Source organism: Gopherus evgoodei, chromosome 5 (assembly GCF_007399415.2).
Source record: "Gopherus evgoodei ecotype Sinaloan lineage chromosome 5, rGopEvg1_v1.p, whole genome shotgun sequence".
Classification (NCBI taxonomy): Eukaryota; Metazoa; Chordata; order Testudines; family Testudinidae; genus Gopherus; species Gopherus evgoodei.
Window position 1 is genome coordinate 24733736 of NC_044326.1, and position 23879 is coordinate 24757614.

The 23879-nt window shown below is 42.2% G+C and overlaps 1 protein-coding gene across 3 annotated transcripts in view; it reads right to left on the reverse strand.

The window, feature by feature from the left end:
• The window catches only part of TBC1D14 (TBC1 domain family member 14), a 99235-nt gene that overhangs the window by 39302 nt on the left and 36054 nt on the right, over positions 1 to 23879 (reverse strand). For 2 of the 3 annotated variants that reach the window (XM_030563118.1, XM_030563120.1), the window contains exon 4: positions 426 to 544. In XM_030563118.1, the coding sequence (XP_030418978.1) occupies positions 426 to 544 (119 nt within the window). Of the gene's footprint in view, positions 1 to 425; positions 545 to 5155; positions 5398 to 23879 lie in introns of those variants that run through there. The other variant, XM_030563121.1, reaches the window with a different exon arrangement.

A 23879-nucleotide genomic window follows, 5' to 3' on the forward strand; every position in this document is an offset into this window, starting at 1 on the left:
TGCTTCATTATTTATGAGGACTGGACATTTGCTGTGCCAGGGACACATTACCCTTGCTACCCTCAGATTCTTCAGCAAGTGCTTGTTAATTTTTTTATTCTTGGGTTACCTTAAAGATAAACTACTTAACCACTCATGCCTGTAAGCTAATTTTTTTTTTTTAAAACCACCACTACCACCAGTGTTAGACAGTAATTAGTTCATTTTCTTGTATACAAAAAGATTGAAACTTACAGTAAAGTAGATTTTATTAATTTGCCTTAGAAATATGCCACTCATTTATACAGTAGTTTGGAAGGTTTTTTTGTGTTTTTTTTTTAAACTCATCTGCTTAAATAATTTATAGTCATAAAATATGCGCAGTGAGAAAGGTTTTTTCATCCTAAGTTTAAGAGGCCTCTACTATGGTACTATGCAGAACTTACGCTGGCCTGTCTTCTAGAATAAGCGCTGTGGTGGAGAGGGGTTCAAAGTCAAGATTTTTCCTCACATTCTGTTTAGGAGAGAGTGGCTTGTGAGCTTGTCCAGTTTTTTCTTCATATTCCTGCATAAGAATATAATTGGTTACACTGATGGAGAATATCAAAGCCATAAACTGTATTGCAACAGCTACAGAAACATGCAAGATGAGAACACTTACAGGAAAACTTATGAAACCTTTCTGTACAATTCATAATCAAACTCCAATCATTATTTAAAAAAAAAAGTCTTGAATCAAAGTCAATAGTAATCCGCCAAAGTGAAGACAACACTTGAAATTGTATTGAGTAATGGTCTAATTCCCTTCATTTAAAAAAAAAATAATCTAAATTTACTTCTACTAATAATATTTTAAAAACTCAAGTTGAAGACACTGTGTATGAGCTGTTGCTAAGAGGAATACTTGAATATGCTAAACATTTTATGCTCATCTGTAAGATTTGATGAAGTGCAGAAAATAACTAACTATTTCATGACTGCAGACTTCCAAACCAAAATTCTTTAAAGCAATAAACACTGTCTTTATATCTTGCTATAAACTATTTCTCCTACTCCAACCATTTGCAAATATACCCAAACAGAATGAAGAAAAGAGAATAATTGTGGCTAAACAGAAAACCTATTTATTGCTTATTTCATCTTGAAATATTGTTTACACTAGGCCAAAGGTTCTAAACTTTAAGACTCAGCATAGTGCCATGTCTAAAACACAAACCACCTTAATATTTTTTTAAATGTAGTTTTAATGGATCCTTATTCTGATACACCAAGCCGTGTACCACCCTACTATGGCACGTGAACCAGTGAGTTAGGCATATCACCAATGATCGTATTCTACAAATAAAGCTAATTTTGAAGTGTTCACATTTGATCAAGCAGTTCTATGAGGAAAAAAAGGCAAAATTATAAACACTTAATGTATGGTAAGAATTTAACACACCTCCCACCTCACAAATGCAACACTGTCTGCAAAATCTGAGTGCTATAAGCAAGTAATTTGCGGGTGCATCCATGAATAGGGTTTCATCCATGAGATTCTTCTACATTCTCATTGATGCAAACTTCTTCCAAAAAATACTGAGAGGCTGCGTTATTTATTTTAAACTACAATGTAAACTATATAGAAAACCACTAAGGAAATATTTTTAAAAGGCCCTAGTACAACTGAAGTAGGTTGGTCATTCAGGATTTCCAAAGTAGGTTCCTAATTTACTGAAAGGCATGAAAAGTACTTTTTTAAAAAAAAAAAATGCAGCATCTTTGCTTTCACTGCTGAAACAGATGTAGAATAATGTGATAGTGTTTTAGCTCTGTCTACATACTACAGACCACATTAATAGAAAACTGCTACATCTGTGCTAATGGTCTGCCATAGCAGATAGCTGCAACACATCAGAAAAAAACATTTTTAATACTCTGCTTCAGCTGCGTGTATAACCATTAATATTTGCACCAAGAGGAAAGCCAAAGGTCTTCTCCCAAACTCTCAATCCCTTATTCCTTCATGCTTCTGCCATGATGAATCATAGAAAAAAAAAGCTATTACTACATGTAATCTGGACCTAGTATCTGAGATTTTAAAGGAATGAGACGTAGGGGGCGAAAAGAAGCAGTTGGAAACCACTGATGGGGAAGACAGGACACTGCAGGACTCTGGAGCTGATAGGCCAAAGTTAGAGGAATTCCCAATTTTCCTGATTCAGGCCTGGTCCACGCTACGCAGTTAAATTGATTTAAAGAGCGTTAAATCGATTTAATGAGCGTTAAATCGATTTAACGCTGTACCCGTCCACACTACAACACACTTTAAATCGATTTTAAGGGCTCTTAAAATCGATTTCTGTACTCCTCCCCAACGAGAGGAGTAACGCTAAAATCGATATTACTATATCGATTTAGGGTTAGTGTGGACGGAAATCGAAGTTATTGGCCTCATCATTTTACAGTAGCTACCAACAGTGCACCGCTCCAGAAATCGACGCTAGCCTCGGACCATGGACGCACACCACCGAATTAATGTGCCCTAGTGTGGACACAAAATCGATTTTATAATATCGGTTTTATAAAACCGGTTTTAGTTATTTCGATTTTATGCTGTAGTGTAGACAGCCTTAGGAACACAAATTGCCTCACTAGGTTAGAGCCATAGTCTAAGATTACCAATACCACATGCTTCAGAGGAGGATGCAAGATACTCTGCAATAAGCAGTTATTCCTTAACCTGTGTATATGGAAACTTTATTCCTAAGTCCCTTCTCAAAGGTGGTTTCTGCCCTCAAAGCTTGAGGGTTTCCATCAACTGTCGTGTATACAGAGGTATGTGTTCTCTCTCTCTCTCTCCTCCAAAGAACAAGATTCATGTTTCCACAGCTCTATGAATGAAAAGGAAGCATATTATGATCCATCTTGAAAATCATGGGGCTATCATGAGGTCAATTTCCAATATGTTAAATAATACTGTTGTATTAGTTTGACTTCCAAGGAGTAGCAGCCATCAGACCGATTTAAACTATCATGAACAGTATTTATGTATTGGCTATTTAAGGGAGCACGTTTGTACTGACTAAGCTCTTCTCTATGCAAAACTATATCCAGAGAGTAGAGAAGAGGTACAAAGAAACAAGCCAAGGGTAGGGACACTAACAGATTACATACTTGGAAACCCAAAGAAAATCAAGTTGCTATTCTTAAAATTTTAAGAACCCCCTGGAAAACTACTGATCTTAACTGAGATAGAAATGTATTAAAAGGCACAATGCCAAAACATATCCTCAATTACACCATCAGAAATCTGGAGTACATCAGTTTTACTCAGTTGAATGAAGCTGTTACAGCCAAACTCCACTCCCTCTCTCAATTTCTCTCTATCAATTAGAAGCCTGCATTTTATTCTTATATGATAACATTAGTTGTTTTTGAAAATTAACTTAATCAAACATTAACATGTATTACTGCTTCCAATGGCCACCTGATCCTTGTTCCTAAATTTACAACATTTTAATTGTTTGGATTATTACTAATAGAAAGCACATTAAATTAAGAAAAAATTGATGATGATGTATGGAACTCATTACATATTGCTCTTCCTAATGCATACACAGAAGAAAGACTAAAAAAAACCAATACAATTTTAAAAAGGCATGAGAATTAAGTGACCTGCTGGAATTTGTGAAAATATATGTTTTAGAAAGGGTTTTCATTCAGTTAAAGAGTGACTGAAAAACAGAACTGCTTCTGGGAGGTTTAAGGGACTTTACACTGTGTTCTGGAGTGGGGATTTTGTTTTCTGTACAGAAGAAACAATTTTGAAAATACTTGATTCACACAAGACCCATTTTTTTCCAGCCCAACATCTTTTTCCACTGCACTCACACAGTTACTATATAATTATTATATTGAAACTTTAGAGGCTACTTTGTTGTGGCTATTTAAGATGCTGGCTTAAGAGATACTATTATTCCACCCCCTCTAAAGCCCAAATCCTCCTCTTCCATATTTTAGCAAATGTCTTTGGATGTTTTATTGAACACTACAGTGTAAAAGAGACCAGTGAACTTGTATCATCATCAGCATGCTCCTAAAACGGGAGTGGCACATATTATAAGACAAGCGGTATGAATTGTCAGTAGTATTTTTACCCTTTCAAGCAATTTCCAAAAAGGAGTAAAAAAATGACAAAATTTGACAGTCAATAGTCACTTATTTTAAAATATTTGTTATGTTATTAAAAAATCAGACGACAACATCTTTTAAATAATCCTCACATTAATGAACAGAGGATGCGGTCTCTGACATAGCATACTCTGAAGATACAGTTATGAAGTAGATTCTGAACTCTATGCAAATTCACATTAAGAATATTTGCTAACAGAGTGTAGAAAGATTTGTACATGCAGACATACTTTAGCTAGCAAACACCTCTTGAATTGCTGAACAGCTCTTAAAATAATATTTTCATTCCTCTTACTGGTTTATAAATATATACAGGTTAAGGGGTATTAAACCAACATAGTAATAGACATGTGCAATTAATACAGGATGAAACAACCATTTGAGACTTGAGTCTCCAAATAAAACTTAAGGTATGTGCCGTGACAGCAGATCTACTTTAAAATTTTAAGTGAGATGACAAACAGTTCAATAATAACATGCACACATTTTGCTTGCTTTACACCTCATTACCAATAAAGATTCTGAAGCATGATGCATAAGGGGTCTGGAAATTTATATTGTGTACTTATTTTGAAAGCTACTGAGTTAAAGACTAAATGTACCTAACATCTGTTTTTATCTTGCTAAAGATGAATAACAGCCTGATTTATTTTTCATTTAGCAGTGGCATTCTTAGTCGCCACCTTCATGAAGACACAGTACTTCAGTGTGTTTCATGGCTAAACAACCTTGCTCTGCACAAAGAGAAAATGTTCTCCTTTTGAGAAGTTGATTTTACATATTTTTAAAAAGGATTTTAATTCCTACAAAAAGATTATCTTAAGGTTTACATTTGTAACTATGCATTTGAAAGCTACTTTCAAGCCTATTTTGATTTTACTAGCAATCAGCATAGTAACAGCTTATCATTCTCTGTGGTGATGCTGAAAATAATATACTATTTTAATATACTGCTTAAGATGTTGCATACATTCCGAGCATCATGTCTGATACATTCACTCACCATGAAAGCCGCAGTTCTTCAGAGACAGTTACACTGGAACCCCATTTCACCTTACATCATTTAAAGCCTTGCTGATTCAATAATATAAAATTAAAGACCTTCATTGTCTTGATTCCACAGAAAAACTACTGAACATGCATACATATCAAGGAGATCAAACAAAAATACAATTTAAAAGTCTCTCTCATATGTTCCTCCCTCTTGCTTGCTTTCTCTTCTACAACCAAAGCTGTCTGCAGTTGAACGCTCGAACACTGAGGAAGCAAGCTGCAGCAGTCATGTTAATCGTCTGCAGATGCAACACATCCAATCAGTTCTCTCCTTTTCTTCCTGTCGTGCCTTAATTTACAAAATGCACACAACAAAGGACAAGAGCAGATCTTTATTCTACAAGCAGCTGCTCATTACATCAATGCATTGAAGCTATCTGATAGTACAATCTCTAACTGAACAAGAAAGCAGAAAATATTTAAGAGTTAAGAAAAATTTAACAAAATGTTGCTACATTTGGTAATGAACTGCAAATTCAGTATATTTTTAGAAAGCAAAAAGGACAATGTTCAAATTCAACACCTTCTATCCTGTGCCTCAAATCTCTTAATCAATGTACCTCTAAAGCCAATGTGCCATTATTGAATTGCAGCTATGTCTAGGGTGTAACTGGGATTCCATTAAATGCTAGCAATACACAACACAAGGCTTTTCATCTGTCAGATTTTAGTTATTGTTTATTCTCTAGGGAGTGAATGTAGCAGAAACTATTCACCAGAATGTGTTTCACAGGCATCCTAGGCTAGCACTGAATCCAGCCTCAAGATAAAAATGAACTCCAAATAACCAAGGAATGGAACGCTTCTACCAAAAATCCCCCATTCCATTAATCTGACATTAAAACTGTAAGATCAATCACACTGAAGTCAGGAAATTTAGCTTTATGGTTTCCATAACAAGTGTAATTTGGTCAACTTGTCCCTAAATATATGTACTCCTTTCCACTCAATGCCTATCCATGCAAAGAAAAAAAATAAGGTAAGCAAGGTAATATATTTTATTGGATCAACTTCTGTTGGTGGAAGGGACAAGCTTTTGAACTACACAGGTTTGGAGAAGGTGACCAGAGTGTCAGAGCTCCGCGTAGCTCGAAAGCTTGTCCCTTCTACCACCAGAAGTTGGTCCAGTAAAAGATATGACCTCACCTACCTTGTGTGTCTCAGATTTATATCCTGGGACAAACATGGCTACAACATTGCAAACATCTGTGAATTAAAAAGTGGTCTATAAAATAAAAAATAGAATAATGCCTTTTTATTTCTTCACCTGGTATAAATGCAGCATGAAACATTTTTGGATTTTTCTGCCCTTTTTTTTTTTTTTTTTTTTTTAAAGATTTTGAAAGTGTCAGGAACGTCACATCTTGTCCTCTATTTTTACTCGATGTCTACTTGGAAGACCAGAGAATTGGGATCTCTCAGTGTTAAGTTCCCTCTAAGCTGTGTGGCCATGCAGCAGCCTATTAAATGCTGTGCAGGTGTTCAGGGGTGCCACTGAGAGAAATGCCCCTCCCCTGACTCCTCCCCTGACCCAGATCTGCATCAGTTGGGGAGAAGTGCCTATCCCGCGGCTGGAGCTGCCGCCGTGGGGAGAGATGCTCTCCCGCAGTCATGGAGCATCCTGCACCACAAACCCCTCATCCTCAACCTCACCCCAGAGCCCATGACCCCAGCTAGAACCCTCACCCCCTGCACTCCAACCCTCTGCCCCAGCCCTGAGCCCCTCATCCATGGCCCCAACCAGAGCCCACAACCCTAGCTGCAGTCCTCATCCTCCCAACCTCTCGGCCGCACCCCCACCACATGAATTTTGTTATGTGCACAAACATGGAAGTGATGTGTCACACTGAAGCACATAACAAAACTCATTCTGCACATGAGTGGGAAAAGTTAGTGGGAACACTGCTCTCAGTCCATAATCAAAAGGAAAAGTAGCTTTGAAGCATCAAAACAGATCCTTTTTAAATTGTCTGTATAGTATTTAAATTGAAGATTTAAATAAAGAAATATAAAAGACTTTCAGACAATCTAGTAATTCCTTCCTCTCTTAAAACTTCCCTTCCTTAGTGTCATCCTACTAGACTCCCAGGAAAAACAAGCAAATGGAACAGAACTGATTAGACAGCAGGAGAGTCACCTAATGACACGAGAACTACTCTACTCCAGACAGAGTGCTGTGTCTAAACTGGAAAAATAAATGGTGTTTCAAAACATGTTAGCTAACATGAGTTAATTAACCTGTCTTTAAACAGTTTACCACAGAATAGACAATGCAAAGGTGGATTAGGGTTTTGTGGGGCCCCTCCCCACCCCTTCTGCCTGCAGTCATCTCCCCAATGCACCTCCCGCTCCTGACAGGGAAATGGACTCAGGGCACAGAGGCTTCCCCTGCTCCCTGGTAGGAGCGTCGGGTGGACAGAAGTCCCCATACCCCAACTTCACTCCCTGGCAGGAGCACTGGGTAGACAAAGCAGGTTGGGGCATGCCTATTTTTCTGGGACCCACCAGTTGGCCCATTGGCTAATCCACCACTGTGCTGGTGATGTTTAAGAATGTATTAGCTGGTCTTAGTATGATAGATTCTAAACATAGTAATGATGACATTGATGATTTAATCATCTATGTATATAGATTGGCCCCATCACCATAACATCTGAGTGTCAAGTGGTCACTATCTTGGGGAATAAATCTTTCTTGTGCAACTCGCACACAATAAATGGATAAATTTTAAACAATGATTCAGAAATGCTAATTAGGTATTCAAGAAAGTATGTGAAGCAACGAGCATTTGAAGCAGAAAAGCTTTCAGTGTGATACCTGGATATCTAAAGTTAAAAAAACTTTAGATCAGGTATGAATGGCATAAGCATACAGAACCAAACTGAAAGCTAAAATCATGATGAGAAAAGCATGTGGGCAATAGTCTTCCTGTGGTAAACCTCTGTGGTTTCATCTCCTGCAAGCAGACTATAATGCAGCTCTTTTTGAGGTTGAAATATACAGGAGTTGTCAACTCAACAGGACCATCATCAACCAAGGAACTCTTCCATCAATAATGCACCTTTCGAAGAGTTCATTTGGCAGAGATGGAAACCTGATGAAAATGAAAGGTACTGCTATGGAGTCAAAAATAAGTCACGTGTTGGTTTACACACTTATCTGCACATTAATAAGGGGCAGCTGGTAACACTACTTTTAGATTGTTTAGCACTGTAAAACATTGAGGTTGCCCATCCAAATACATAACAATAGAGTCTTTAGTTACATAATCCCATGCTACTTTTTCCACAATACACCTTCCTCATTCAGAATACAGGATGGCTGCACAAGAAGAAGAATTAAGGTTACAGAGGCAATTGTAAACTTAGCATTTCCTAAATTTTGAAGGTTTGACTTTACAATCATAACGTTGTCTCACTGTGCGCATCCATCTGATGTCTCGTGTCTTATATTTAAGTTTGTAAGCTGCTTGGGGCAGGAAACAGCCTTTTTGTTCTATATTTGTATAGAACCTAGCATAACGGAGTTCTGATCCATGACTAGGGCTCCTTGGCACTATGGTAATACAAATAAGTATTAACTTTCTTTTAATGTAGTTTTTTGGATAGAGAGATGAGAAAGAACATTTCAAGTGTCTACTATAAAAAGAGATCAAAAATAAAAGAGAAAGCATGTAGGTCATCTATTCAAGAAGACAATTTAAAGTCTGATCTTTCAATTTTGTTTTTTTTTCAAACAAGATGTATAGGAGCAAAACCAAAAGCTATTCTCAGAACTGCAAATAAAGTTGATATTATTGAAAAACTAGATAGACTTCATCCTAGTAGTCTTTACAGATTCTGTTTATAAACAAGACCATTGTTATGGCTAATTAACTGAAGAGCTAATAGAAGTTATTGAAAATGATAAAAAGAAAACAATAGGATGCAAACTATTTAAATTGACAAGGAACAGTAACTAGCACAAAGTGGACAGCTAATCAATATAGTTAATCAAAGAGCAACAAAGCTCAACACTACACAAAGCATCAACCATCAAGGCAAGATTAATGACAATCTAGACTAAACTTAGAACAAGGGATCTTTCTGTTTGACTTAAGATCTATTTCCTAGCCTAAATAAAATTTACGGCTGATAACTAGAGCTCTCTGGAAGATTACATTGCCATTTCACAGCATATTTTTGTTCTGCACTGGAACGAAAACAAAAAAAACTAACTTTCAAAATGGTTTCACAAAACAACTGTGGCTTCTAACATGTATTTCCCAAACTGAATGACAACTCTCTGGGAAAGGCATGTAAAGAACTGGAGGCAACTGAAGACGACTTATCAGATGACCTACTAGAACAGAGGTGGGCAAACTATGGCCCGCGGGCCACATTCGGCCCATGGGACCATCCTGCCCAGCCCCTGAGCTCCTGGCTGGGGAGGCTAGCCCCCAGCCCTCCTCCACTGTTTCCCCCCTCCCCCACAGCCTCAGCTCACCCCATTGCTGGTGCAATGCTCTGGGTGGCAGGGCTGCTAGCTCTTGCTGGGCAGCGCAGCTGCACAGCCAGCCTGACCCGGTGCTCTGTGCCGTGTGGTGGCATGGTGGCTCCAGCTGGGCAGCACAGCTGCCTGTTCTGGTGCTCTGGGAGGCATGGCTGTGGCACTGGAGTTCCAGGCAGAGTGGTAAGGAGGTAGGGTGGGTTGGATAAAGGGCAGGGGAGTTCGGTGTGGGGGTCAGGGGCAGGGCCGGCGCTTCCATTTAGGCGACCTAGGCAGTTGCCTAGAGCACCAGGATTTGGAAGGGCGGCATTTTGCCGCCCGCGGTGGCAATTCGGCGGCGGGGGGTCTTCCACGCTCTGGGTCAGCGGCAGCAATTCTTGGCAGGTCCTTCACTCGCTCCATGACCCGCCGCCTAAGTGCCCTGAAGACCGGGTGTGCGGAAGGACCGCCTCCGCCGCAGAATTGCTGTCAAAAACCGGGAGCGCAGAAGGACCCCTGCCTAGGGTGCCAAAAACCCTGGCGCCGCTCCTGGTCAGGGGGCGGGGGTGTGGATAAGGGTGAGGGCAGTCAGAGGGCAGGGAATAGGGGAGTTGAATGGGGGCAGGGGTCCCAGGGGACAGTGGAGGGCAGTCAGGAGCAGGGGTTTCAGGGATGGTCAGGGGACAGGGAGCATGGATGGGGCGGAGGTCCCAGGGGGGCTGTCAGGGAACAGGATGGGGCAGGAGTCCAGGGGGGACAGTCGGGGCAAGAAGCAGTGGGGTCGGATAGGAGGCAGGGGCTGGGCCATGCCTGGCTGTTTGGGGAGGCACAGCCTTCCCTAACCAGCCCTCCATACAATTTTGGAAACCCGATGTGGCCTTCAGGCCAAAAAGTTTGCCCGCCCCGTACTAGAAAAATGTGCGACAGTAAAATGTACTTTCAACACAGATTAAGTAAAGACTCCACAGGAGATTCTGAACTTTATCTCAAACAAACTGCACTTAGTATTTCCCAACGTTTACCTAGTATATCACAGCTTCATAGATTCTAAGGCCAAAAGAGACCACTGATCATCTCCTCTTACCCCTTTTACACCTGGGGGAATTCTGCACCAAAAAAAAAAAAATCTGCAAATTTTGTGTGTCAAAATAATGCAATATAAATCATACCAGTTTCAGTTGTTTTGGCAAGTTACTTAAACTACAATACAGAAAAAAGTCACAGTAACTATTCAGCATGTCCTGAACACATGAAAGTTAAAGGTACAAATACTTGGTAACTAATACCCTGCATTCTAGTTATAATCCTGGATTTTAATTTAAATTACTTTACAGAACACCAAACAGGGGGGGAAAAAAAGTAGAAAGTCATTTTTAAATGGCTCAGACTTTCAAAAAACTTACACATACACAGCAAAGTCATACAGTTTTGCTAATCATTGTCCTGAACCTAGCTAGGTACTTTGGGAAGTGTTTGGTTCGGATTGTCCTGACATTTTATTGACTGCGTGGTAAATGTTTGTTTGCCCTCAAAAGTCTTTTTTCCTGTGCCATTTGAAAAAAGGTGAGAAAGCACAGACCTTCCTAGCCGATTCCCTTACTGTCATTTATACGGCTTTACACCACTCTGGCAATGCATGGGCCTTAGAATGGGAACAGTTAACAACAGAATAATTAACAATGTTACTATGCATATAGGTTGCTACATTTCTGCCTCAGAGAATGAGATCAACTAACCAGCAACATTGGCAAAATGTGGGTTTTTTACAAAAGCTATTTGCTTTAACTTCAAAACAGTTTTCAGTAACATAGTACTAATATTTAATTAAGTTTTTTTTTTCCAATTCTCAAGAAGTTACATTTTACTAGGCAGGCAGGCAGCTACACTTCCATCTTGGGGACAGAGCATTCCTCCTGCATAACAGAGACCTACCCTCCTCCACACCCCTGGAGCCGCAGTATCAAGAGAGGGACAGAGTGTCTCTGATTTGTTGGCTAGTCCTGTCCCCTGAGGGTGATCGATGTCTCCCCCACAGGCACACACCCCCCAAGCCTCCCCCACACAGTGATTTTCATTTCTGAAGCTGTTCCAAGCACACTGGAACAGATGTGCTGCTTGGGAAGTGACATAACCTTATTCCCAGATTTTGGACCTTAGCGTCCAAAATATGGGGGTTAGCATGAAAGCCTCCAAGCTTAGTTACCAGCTTGGACCTGGTACTGCTGCCACCACCCAAAAAATTAGAGTGTTTTGGGGCACTCTGGTCCCCCTGAAAAACCTTCCCTGGGGACCCCAAGACCCAAATCCCTTGAGTCTCACAACAAAGGGAAATAATCCTGTTTCCCTTCCCCCCTCCAGGTGCTCCTGGAGAGATACACAGACACCAGCTCTGTGAAACTACACAGAGTGATTCCCCCCCTCTCCGTTCCCCAGTCCTGGGAACAAAAAGGACTTTCCTATTCCCCAGAGGGAATGCAAAATCCGGCTAGCCAATTCAACACACACAGACCTCCCCTGATTTCTTCCTCCCACCAATTCCCTGGTGAGTACAGACTCAATTTTCCTGAAGTAAAGAAAAACTCCAACAGGTCTTAAAAGAAAGCTTTATATAAAAAAGAAAGAAAAAATACAAATGTTCTCTCTGTATTAAGATGATACAACACAGGGTCAATTGCTTAAAAGAATACTGAATAAACAGCCTTATTCAAAAAGAATACAAATCAAAGCACTCCAGCACTTATATTCATGCAAATACCAAAGAAAAGAAACCATAGAACTTACTATCTGATCTCTTTGTCCTTACACTTAGAAACAGAAGACTAGAAAATAGAACTACTTCTCCAAAGCTCAGAGGAAACAGGCAGACAGACAAAAGACTCAGACACACACTTCCCTCCACCCAAAGTTGAAAAAATCCGGTTTCCTGATTGGTTTTCTGGTCAGGTGTTTCAGGTGAAAGAGACATTAACCCTTAGCTATCTGTTTATGACACGCCCCCCAAATTGCAGACAGTGGGGAAGCTCACTGGCGGCAATTTCCTTCTAGAACTTGAAAATAAACAGATTAATACAACACATGCACCTTTACATATACTACTAAGTATATAACTAACAGACTTTTACATTTTAAGAACACTTTTTAACTACTGGATTCTGGGAAACTCTCACGGGAGAGTGCATCAGCAACTTTGTTAGAAGCTCCTGTGATGTGTTGAATTTCAAAATCAAAATCTTGGAGAGCTAAACTCCAACGAAGAAGTTTCTTGTTGTTCCCCTTGGCAGTATGAAGCCACTTTAGTGCAGCATGGTCAGTTTGTAGTTGGAACCGCCGTCCCCAAACATATGGGCGTAGCTTTTCCAGGGCGTACACAATGGCATAGCATTCCTTTTCACTGACTGACCAGTGACTTTCCCTCTCAGACAGTTTCTTGCTGAGAAACACGACAGGATGGAAGTTGTGATCTGTTGCTTCCTGCATGAGCACTGCTCCTATACCACGCTCAGATGCATCTGTGGTTACTAGGAATGGTTTGTCAAAATCCGGGGCCCTGAGTACAGGGTCAGACATGAGCGTTGCCTTAAGCTGGGTAAAGGCTTTTTGACACTCATTAGTCCACTTAACGGCATTTGGCTGGGTCTTTTTGGTTAGGTCGGTCAATGGGGCAGCGATTTGGCTGTAGTGTGGTACAAATCGCCTGTAGTATCCGGCCAAGCCTAAGAAGGATTGGACCTGTTTCTTTGACCTTGGGACAGGCCACTTTTGGATAGCATCCACCTTGGCCTGTAGGGGGTTTATGGTTCCTCGACCCACCTGGTGCCCCAGGTAAGTCACTTTGTTTTGGCCTATTTGACACTTTTTGGCCTTAACAGTTAGTCCTGCCTGCCTGATGCGCTCAAAGACCTTTTCCAGGTGGAGTAGGTGTTCGGGCCAGGAGTCTGAAAAAATGGCCACATCATCGAGGTAGGCAACTGCAAATTCTCCCAGTCCAGCTAGTAGACCGTCTACCAGCCTCTGGAAGGTGGCGGGTGCATTTCGAAGGCCGAAAGGAAGGACATTGAATTCATACACCCCCGTATGGGTGACGAATGCTGACCTCTCCTTGGCAGGTTCATCTAGCGGTACTTGCCAGTACCCCTTGGTTAAGTCTATGGTAGAGATGGACTGGGCACGTCCCAACTTTTCCAATAGCTCATCAGTACGTGGCATTGGATAGTTGTCCGGACGAGTTACAGCATTTAGCTTACGGTAGTCCACGCAGAAGCGTATTTCCCCATCTGGTTTGGGTACCAGAACCACTGGAGATGCCCATGCACTGGTAGATGGGCGGATTATACCCATCTGTAGCATGTTCTGGATCTCCCGTTCTATAGCAGCTTGGGCATGAGGAGACACCCGGTAGGGTGGGGTTCTGATTGGGTGAGCATTACCTGTATCAATGGAGTGGTATGCCCGTTCAGTCCGTCCTGGGGTGGCTGAGAACAATGGGGCGAAGCTAGTGCACAGCTCCTTGATTTGTTGCCGCTGCAGACGTTTCAGGGTGGTTGAGAGGTTCACCTCTTCCACGCCACCGTCTTTTTTTCCGTCGTAGTAGACACCGTCAGGCCACTCAGCATCATCTCCCTGGACTGTAAACTGACAAACCTGTAAGTCTCTGGAATAGAAAGGCTTGAGAGAATTAACATGGTACACTTTAGGCTTTAGGGAGGAATTGGGAAATGCTATGAGGTAGTTTACAGCTCCCAGGCGCTCTTGGACCGTGAATGGCCCTTCCCATGATGCTTCCATCTTATGGGCCTGTTGCGCCTTCAAGACCATAACCTGGTCTCCTACCTTGAAGGAACGTTCTCTGGCATGTCTGTCATACCAGGCCTTTTGCTCTTCTTGAGCATCCTTTAGGTTCTCTCTAGCAAGGGCTAAAGAGTGTCGGAGGGTGCTTTGTAGGTTGCTTACAAAGTCCAGAATGTTAGTTCCTGGAGAAGGCGTAAACCCCTCCCATTGCTGCTTTACCAATTGTAATGGCCCCTTAACCTCGTGACCATACACAAGTTCAAATGGTGAAAACCCTAAACTGGGATGTGGTACAGCCCTGTAGGCAAACAGCAACTGCTGCAACACTAGGTCCCAATTATTGGAGAATTCGTTGATGAATTTTCTTATCATGGCCCCCAAAGTTCCATTGAACCTTTCCACCAGGCCATTGGTTTGATGGTGGTACGGGGTGGCAACCAAGTGATTCACCCCATGAGTTTCCCACAGTTTTTCCATGGTCCCTGCCAGGAAATTAGACCCTGAATCTGTAAGGATGTCGGAGGGCCAACCTACCCTGGCAAAGATGTCTGTTAGGGCCAGGCACACAGTGTTAGCCCTGGTGTTGCCTAGAGCTACTGCTTCTGGCCATCGGGTAGCAAAGTCCACTAAAGTCAGTACGTACTGTTTTCCTCTGGGCGTCTTTTTTGGGAAAGGGCCCAGAATATCCACAGCTACTCGCTGAAATGGGACCTCAATTATGGGGAGTGGCTGGAGAGGGGCCTTGACCTGGTCTTGAGGCTTACCCACTCTTTGGCATACCTCACAAGACCGGACATACTTGGCAACATCCTTGCCCATCCCCTCCCAGTGGAAGGACTTCCCCAACCGGTCCTTGGTTCTGTTCACCCCAGCATGGCCACTGGGATGATCATGGGCTAAGCTTAAGAGCTTCCCCCGGTACTTAGTTGGAACCACCAACTGTTTTTGCGGCTGCCATTCTTCCCGGTGTCCACCAGAAAGAATTTCCTTGTATAAAAGTCCTTGGTCTATAACAAACCGGGATCGATTAGAAGAGCTGAGAGGCGGTGGGGTGCTCCGTGCCGCCGCCCACGCTTTCTGAAGGCTGTCATCTGCTTCCTGCTCAGCCTGGAACTGTTCCCTGGAGGCTGGGGTCACCAGTTCTTCCTCAGACTGTGGACTTGGGCTTGGTCCCTCTGGAAGCGATGTAGGTGATGGGGTTGTTTCCGTTGCTGGTGAACCGCTCTCCACTGGTGCACCTGAGGGTATTTCAGGCTCTGGCTGAGCCTTTTGGGTATGGCTGTCGTGTGCTTCTGCCAGTTCTGGCTCGCTGGCGCCCTCTGGCGTTGAGTTTGAAGATGTGGTTGCACTTGCTGGTGCTGGTTGCTGTTCCAGTTCCGGGCCTGGGACTGGAGATGCTGTGGCTGTTTCAGTGGTAGGCATGGAATCCGGGTCCACTATCTCTGTCTGGGTCTCTGGTAACACAGACGGGGCCTCTGTGGACGGCTCAGGAACAGGAATGGGTCTGGAAGCTTGCCTGGTTTGGCTACGGGTAACCATTCCCACTCTCTTGGCCCGCCTCACCTGGTTGGCCAAGTCTTCCCCCAGTAGCATGGGGATAGGATAATTGTCATAGACTGCAAAAGTCCACATTCCTGACCAGCCTTTGTACTGGACAGGCAGTTGAGCTGTAGGCAAGTCTACAGCTTGTGACATGAAGGGGTAAATTGTAACTTTGGCCTTTGGGTTGATGAATTTGGGGTCAACGAAGGATTGGTGGATAGCTGACACTTGTGCCCCCGTGTCTCTCCACGCAGTAACCTTCTTTCCGCCCACTCTCAAATTTTCCCTTCGCTCCAAGGGTATTTGAGAGGCATCTGGGCCTGGGGATCTTTGGGGTGATGGTGGTGTAATGAATTGCACTCGCATGGTGTTCTTGGGACAGTTGGCCTTGATATGTCCCAGTTCATTACACTTAAAGCATCTTCCATCTGATGGGTCACTGGGCCGAGGTGAGTTACTGGAGACTGGTGAGGTTGAAGAGTAGGGTATCTGTGGCTTTACTTGGGTGGTATGTAGGGTCTTTGGCTGTCCTCGGTTGTAGGGTTTATGGTCTGTGTGCCCCCTGGGGTAATCGTTCCCCTTGACAGTAGCTTTTTTGCTTTCTGCCAGTTCCATCCATTTGGCTCCAATCTCCCCCGCCTCAGCGATAGTTTTGGGATTTCTATCTTGTATGTACCGTGTGATGTCTTCAGGAACACCATCCAAGAACTGCTCCATTTGTATGAGGAGGTTCACTTCTTCCAAGGTTTGAATGTTGTTTCCTGTTAACCAGGCCTCATAGTTTTTTGCAATGTAGTAGGCGTGTTTGGGAAATGACACCTCTGGTTTCCACTTTTGGGTTCTGAAGCGCCGACGGGCATGATCTGGGGTTATCCCCATCCGGTATCTGGCCTTGGTTTGAAAAAGTTTATAGTCATTCATTTGCGGCTTGGGCATTTCAGCTGCCACCTCTGCTAAAGGTCCACTGAGGTGTGGCCTTAATTCTACCATGTACTGGTCTTCGGGGATGCTGTACCCAAGACAGGCTCTTTCAAAATTTTCCAGGAAGGCCTCGGTGTCATCACCTGCCTTGTAGGTGGGAAATTTCCTGTGCTGTGGAGCAATACTTGGCGCCGGGTTGTTAGGGTTGGCTGGCACATGCAGCCCAGCTTTTGCCATCTCCAGTTCATGTTTTCTCTGTTTTTCCTTCTCTTCATTCTCTTTTTGTTGTTTTTCCATGTCTCGGTGGTGGGCCGCCTCATCTTCTGCTTGTTTCCTTCGGTAGGCCACCTCTTCTTCTTCTAGTTTTCTTTTGTGTGCTGCCTCTTGGGCTGCCTGTTCTCTTTGGAAGGCTGCCAGTTTGATGCTTTCTTCCTTTTCTTTTATCTCCATCTCTTTTTGTTTTATTTCCAGTTGTCGCCTGTGTGCAGCTTCTTTTAATTGGTCTTCGGCCTCCATTTTTGTCCTAGTAGACATGGTTCCTGTTTTCTTGTGTTGGGGTGCCCTCCGGTGTTTCTCTGTTGAACTGCAGGCTCTGTTGCCTCCTGAAGTCTGCCTAGCAACAGTGCTTTTTTCCCTTTCTCTCTCTAGCTAATGTTCAATGAAGGGAAACCAGAAAAACCACTTTATTTGCATGCATATAAGTGCTGGTACTTGCCACCTAATGGGAGGGCTATTGCATGACAAAAGACCCTCAACAGTCTTCTCGCTTAACATGCAAACCACAAACTGCTAGAGAGAGCAGAAAAAAAAAATTCTCTCTGGTTCCCTTTTAAAACCAAACTGTTTCTCTCTGCTAAAAAGCCCTTAGCAGAGAAAAGAAAAATATAATATTCCTACTGGCTTCTGGATTCTGTCTAGATCCCACCGCTGCTACACCATGACATAACCTTATTCCCAGATTTTGGACCTTAGCGTCCAAAATATGGGGGTTAGCATGAAAGCCTCCAAGCTTAGTTACCAGCTTGGACCTGGTACTGCTGCCACCACCCAAAAAATTAGAGTGTTTTGGGGCACTCTGGTCCCCCTGAAAAACCTTCCCTGGGGACCCCAAGACCCAAATCCCTTGAGTCTCACAACAAAGGGAAATAATCCTGTTTCCCTTCCCCCCTCCAGGTGCTCCTGGAGAGATACACAGACACCAGCTCTGTGAAACTACACAGAGTGATTCCCCCCCTCTCCGTTCCCCAGTCCTGGGAACAAAAAGGACTTTCCTATTCCCCAGAGGGAATGCAAAATCCGGCTAGCCAATTCAACACACACAGACCTCCCCTGATTTCTTCCTCCCACCAATTCCCTGGTGAGTACAGACTCAATTTTCCTGAAGTAAAGAAAAACTCCAACAGGTCTTAAAAGAAAGCTTTATATAAAAAAGAAAGAAAAAATACAAATGTTCTCTCTGTATTAAGATGATACAACACAGGGTCAATTGCTTAAAAGAATACTGAATAAACAGCCTTATTCAAAAAGAATACAAATCAAAGCACTCCAGCACTTATATTCATGCAAATACCAAAGAAAAGAAACCATAGAACTTACTATCTGATCTCTTTGTCCTTACACTTAGAAACAGAAGACTAGAAAATAGAACTACTTCTCCAAAGCTCAGAGGAAACAGGCAGACAGACAAAAGACTCAGACACACACTTCCCTCCACCCAAAGTTGAAAAAAATCCGGTTTCCTGATTGGTTTTCTGGTCAGGTGTTTCAGGTGAAAGAGACATTAACCCTTAGCTATCTGTTTATGACAGGAAGAGACACTCATCCCCCCACAGATTTCTTTTGTTTTTCTGAGTGGGTGGGGGAGCACAGAAATGTGGCCCATAGAATTCTGTGCCAATGCAGAGGTGCAGAATTCATATCAGGAGAACCTCCTGTATAGCACAGGCCACAGAACTTCCCAACAATACTTCCTACAGCACATTTTTTTTTAAAAAAAATATCCTATCTTGATTTAAAAATTGTCAGTGAAGAGTCCACCATGACTCTTGGTAAATTGTTCCAAGGGTAAATTACTCCTCATTTTTACGCCTTATTTCCAACCTCAATTTGTCTAGCTTCAACTTACAGCAACTGCTATTACATCCTTCTTTGGTAGATTGAAATCTTTGTTCCCCATGTAGGTATTTTCAGACTAGTCAAGTCACCACTTATCTCCTTTTTGTTAAACAAAACAGATGGAGCTCTGAGTCTGTCACTATAAGGCAGTGGTTCATAACCAGGAGTACATGTGCTGATAGGGGTACTCAGAGGTGTTCTGAGCGGTACAGCAACTTTCTAGATCAATGTTTTTCAACTTGGGGGTCACAGGACTGGTTGCAAGTGCAGGGCCAGTGTTAGGGAGTGGCAAGAAGGGCAACTGCATGGGGCTGCATGTCACAGGGGGCCTCATGAAACTAAATTACACACTTCAGCCCCAGGCAGTTGGGATTGGGCTTGAGCCCTGGGTGGGGAGGCTCAGGCTTCACACTCTTGAAAGGGGTACAATAATCTGAAAAGGTTGAAAACCACTGTTACAAGGCATGTTTTCTAATCCTTTAATTCTTCTCATGGCTCTTCTCTGAACCCTCTCCAATTTATCAACATTCTTCTGTGTCTACTTCTGGAGTTCTTGAACTGTAGGCACCAGAAGCGGTCACACCAGTACCTAGGTAAAATATCTAGGTAAAATAACTTCTCTACTCCTACTCAAGATTCCCCTGTTATGCATCCCAGGATTAAATTTGCTCTTTTGGCCAGAGCATTAAACTGGGTGCTTAAGTTTAGCTAGTTATTAACCACCAACCCCAAAACTTTTTCAGAGTTACTTCTTCCCAGGAAAAAGTCCCCCATCTTCTAAATACGATCTACATTCTTTGTTCCCAGATCTATACACTTACATTTAGCCATATTCAAGTATATATTGTTTGTCTGTGCCCAGTTTACCAACCAATCTAAACTGCGCTGAATCCATGACCTGTCCTTTTCATTAGTTATCACTCCCCCAAATTTTTGCATCATCTGCACATTTTTTTCAGTGGTGATTTTATGTTTTCTTGCAGGTTGCTGATAAAGATATTAAGTAGCATAGGGCCAAGAACTCCCCATTGCAAACAGATCTGCTTGATAATTGCCCATTTACAGTGGCATTTTGAGACCTATCAGTTAGCCAGTATTAATACATTAATGTGTCACATTAAAAAATCAGACTATACAATTTAATCAAAGTGTCATGCAGTCTCAGTACATTACATCAACACTATTACCTTTATCAACCAAATTTACAATTTCATCAAAAAAGTTGCACAGGATCTATTTTCCACAAGCCCTCATTGACTTGTATTAATTACATTACCTACCTTTAATTCTTTTATTTAGTCCCTTATCGGCCACTCTGTTGTCTTGCCCAAGATCGACATCATGCTGACAGGCCTGCAATGACCTAGGTCACCCCATTTACCCTCTTTAAAACTTGATACAACATTAGCTTTTCTTCCCATCTTCCAGAACTTCCAAGACTTAATGAAAAACCAACATTAAAGGTCCAGCGAGCTCCTGAGCTAGTCCTTTTAAAGCTCCTGGTATTGGAATCTTATAAGCTCATTTGCAACTTTAGCAAACCCTATGTAACTCACCTTTAACTCTTTAGTAAAAGAGTATTTTGCAATCTAATTACATAGGCAGTTCTTCCCAGTATTGGGGCTCCTCTGCTTCTTCTTTTACGGTTTAAGCGTTACCCAATGCCTGGAAGAATCTTCTGCACTAGATAAGTTCCACTCTGGGTATTATGTGAACCCGAGCGGTTGAAGACACTTGCCAATATTTCTACTCTCTCTATGAATCCTCCTACGGTCATGATCGTGCTCAAAATCCAGAAAGACGACTAATGTGTATGCTGAGGGAATAATTTACATTGAACGTAAGGGATCTAAATCTCTGCATATTTAAGAGGTGTTTGTTCACTCCACATTATAATATGGTACCACAAACCCTACAGTTATAGACATATGCTGAGTTCCCAACTCACTCATAAGGCCTAAGAAGTTTTCCTTTAGACCAATTTCCATTCTTGATTTTAACCCTGAAGTGATTTACAGCAGAAGGATTAAGGAAAATACTTTATTCTGAAGGAGGGAGCTCATACTTAAAATCCTTTGGTTTATTTAGGGGGTAGTTACAGAAGAATTATAGGAAGGAATTTAAATTACTTCTCAGGGCACGGCTAAAATCCATCTTCTCTCTCTCAATATACATCACTCTCCTTGGAGTAATAACTTATTGCGCAGGACCTTGGCTAGTTACAGCCGACTCTCTGCAAACAGACTAAAACAAACCAGCTGATTCATGAAGTCACACCCTTACAACATATCACTTCCTGATAAGGAAATGGCTTTAAGAACACAAGACGAGTACAATTCTGTTCTCCCCTACCCTACAGGCTTTATATTCAGGGAGGCCTTGGGTGAAATCCTGTCCCCATTTTAAAGGGAGTTTTGCATCATCTTCATTGGACCCAGGATTTTATCCATTGTCTTTAAATGACTCTCCACTCACTCAGTTACCCAGTCTGGCTGTTATACAACTTTTGACACATCGGTTAGCCAGTTTGACCTAACAGGCTTTTTGAAGGTAATTAGTATTAAAAACTGATTAAACAGGTGTGTGTTTTACATGCACTGACAGCTTGTCTACACAAAATTATACCAGTTTTATTCAACTGTTTATCTAATTTCATTTTTAAAGACAGTGCAAAATCCCTGTGTGAACACTCTCAGCTCTAACAGGTATATATGCTTATCAACTAATGAGCTGGTTCTATCAGATGTCAAATTCATTAATTGTAATTGGTTTTTCAAGCTGACTGATCAGGATAATAAAACAAAAGAAAAAAATCAGAGGGGAGAGAGGATGGAACCCTAAGAAAGCTCTCTCAATTTTTCACAGTTCAAAGATTTGTTTCCCCTCACCCTATTTCCACCCCCACAAAAAAAGAAAAAGAAACTCCACACCACACATCCCCCCGTTTTATACTGAAACATCTCCTAAAATTATACTTTAACAGTTCAGCGAAACAGTATCTGTATTTCCTGTCCATGGGCACCCACTTTTAGGTTTCCAGCTCCCAAGCCACTACCTCTGTTGGGCGGAGATCCACATCACTCCCTCCTGACCAGAGTTTTTCTAGGCTGCACAGTTCACCACCTACACAGAGTTCCCCAGCAAGCCAGACTGCCTAAACAGGCCTTCTGCATTCTGCTTTCTCCTCATAGGCTATGAACAGTTCTAATTGCCCCCAGTTATGAGTTACCACACAGCTCTAAGTGAACATTTATTCTTAAGGTGAAAGCATTACAGAGAAAACATCAGTCTTACAGGGCCTCAGCAGGTCAAAGTCCTACCAATCCTTCCCAGGAAGGACTGGGAGCCCCACTGGACCAAAGGCCCTGTTTGTCTGTGTGATCAGAAAGAAGGCTCAGAGTTTGTTTAAACTCAGACTATTTATCCAACAGTCTTATCTGTTGACTCTGGAGAAACAGTTTGAACTAGTATATATGACTCTTCTCTGCAGGTGTTACACCCTGAATGAATTTGCCTAATCACCACCTACTGTTCTTACTTCCATGAGGGGGACCATGCTCCCCAGGAGCTATATACTATCCCTGGTCCACAGGGATATATAAGCTTGCCATATCACTCACATAATTCTTGCAGATTTCTTTCAGTCCCAAATGAGACTGACGGAAGGGAAAAAATACTAAGTACTTAAAATATTAGGGTAAATGAAAACTCTGAAGATTTTTAAAAGATCTGGTTGCCCCCTTCAAAGCTGAACTGGTCTCGCAAATTCTAATGGTTACATCTAGTTGGGGGAGGGGGGAAGAAGAGAGAAAACAAAAAAAACCTTGTCTTGTACTCATGTGGTAGAAGAGCTAAAAGAGTGAATCATGAATAAGCCAGTGACTTCACTCTACGAGTCTCTAATCAAAATACATGGCTAGTCACAGAGCTCCACTTAGCTGTCCTGGCACAGTATTCCCAGAAAGGATTGATGTCTGGGCCAAAACAAGAGCAGCTGACTTGACCAAATAGTCAATGTATCAGCCATTTTGACCTGCTCACAATGCTAAAGAGACTCCTGGCAGCAAAATCCAATCAGATTGGATTTCCCAAAATTTGGGAGGTGTGGAGATAGGGAATAATAAGATGTGCAGTACTCTAATGTCAGGCTATCCCATGAGTCGGCAGCTTTTCAGAAGTGGTGTGCCGAGTCTTCATTTATACATTCTAATTTAAGGTTTCCCATGCCAGTAATACATTAACATTTTTAGAAGGTCTCTTTCTATAACTCTATATTATATAACTAAACTATTGTTGTATGTAAAGTAAATAAGATTTTTAAAATGTTTCAGAACCTTTGTTTAAAATTAAATTAAAATGCAGAGCCCCCCGGACCAGTGGCCAGAACCCGGGCAGCGTGAGTGCCACTGAAAATCAGCTTGTGTGCCAAGCTTCAGCACTCGTACCATAGGTTACCTACCCCTTGGGCTATCCTGTTGGGCTTTTATAAACACAAGGAAAGTTTCTAAAATCTAAACAATTCACTCACAGACATGACAGTTTGTGGAAGGAGGAAGAATCAGCATTGAACAAAACTGAGGAGAATGGATAGCTTAGGGGACGGATAATAGAATACAGAGCATCGCTTCTGTAGGATGCCAAGTAGAATTAACTCAGGCAACTCATGTCAGGATTTATTGACAGGACTGCAGCTCAGGAGCCTACATGAAGTAAGTTTGTGGACTCAGTCCCACTCCAAGCAGGCAAGCAGCTGTTTTACATCATTAAAGCCATCACCACAACTGACAGATTTTGGGGATCACTGATGCAGATATTTAATGCTTCCCTACAAGCAAGCAGAA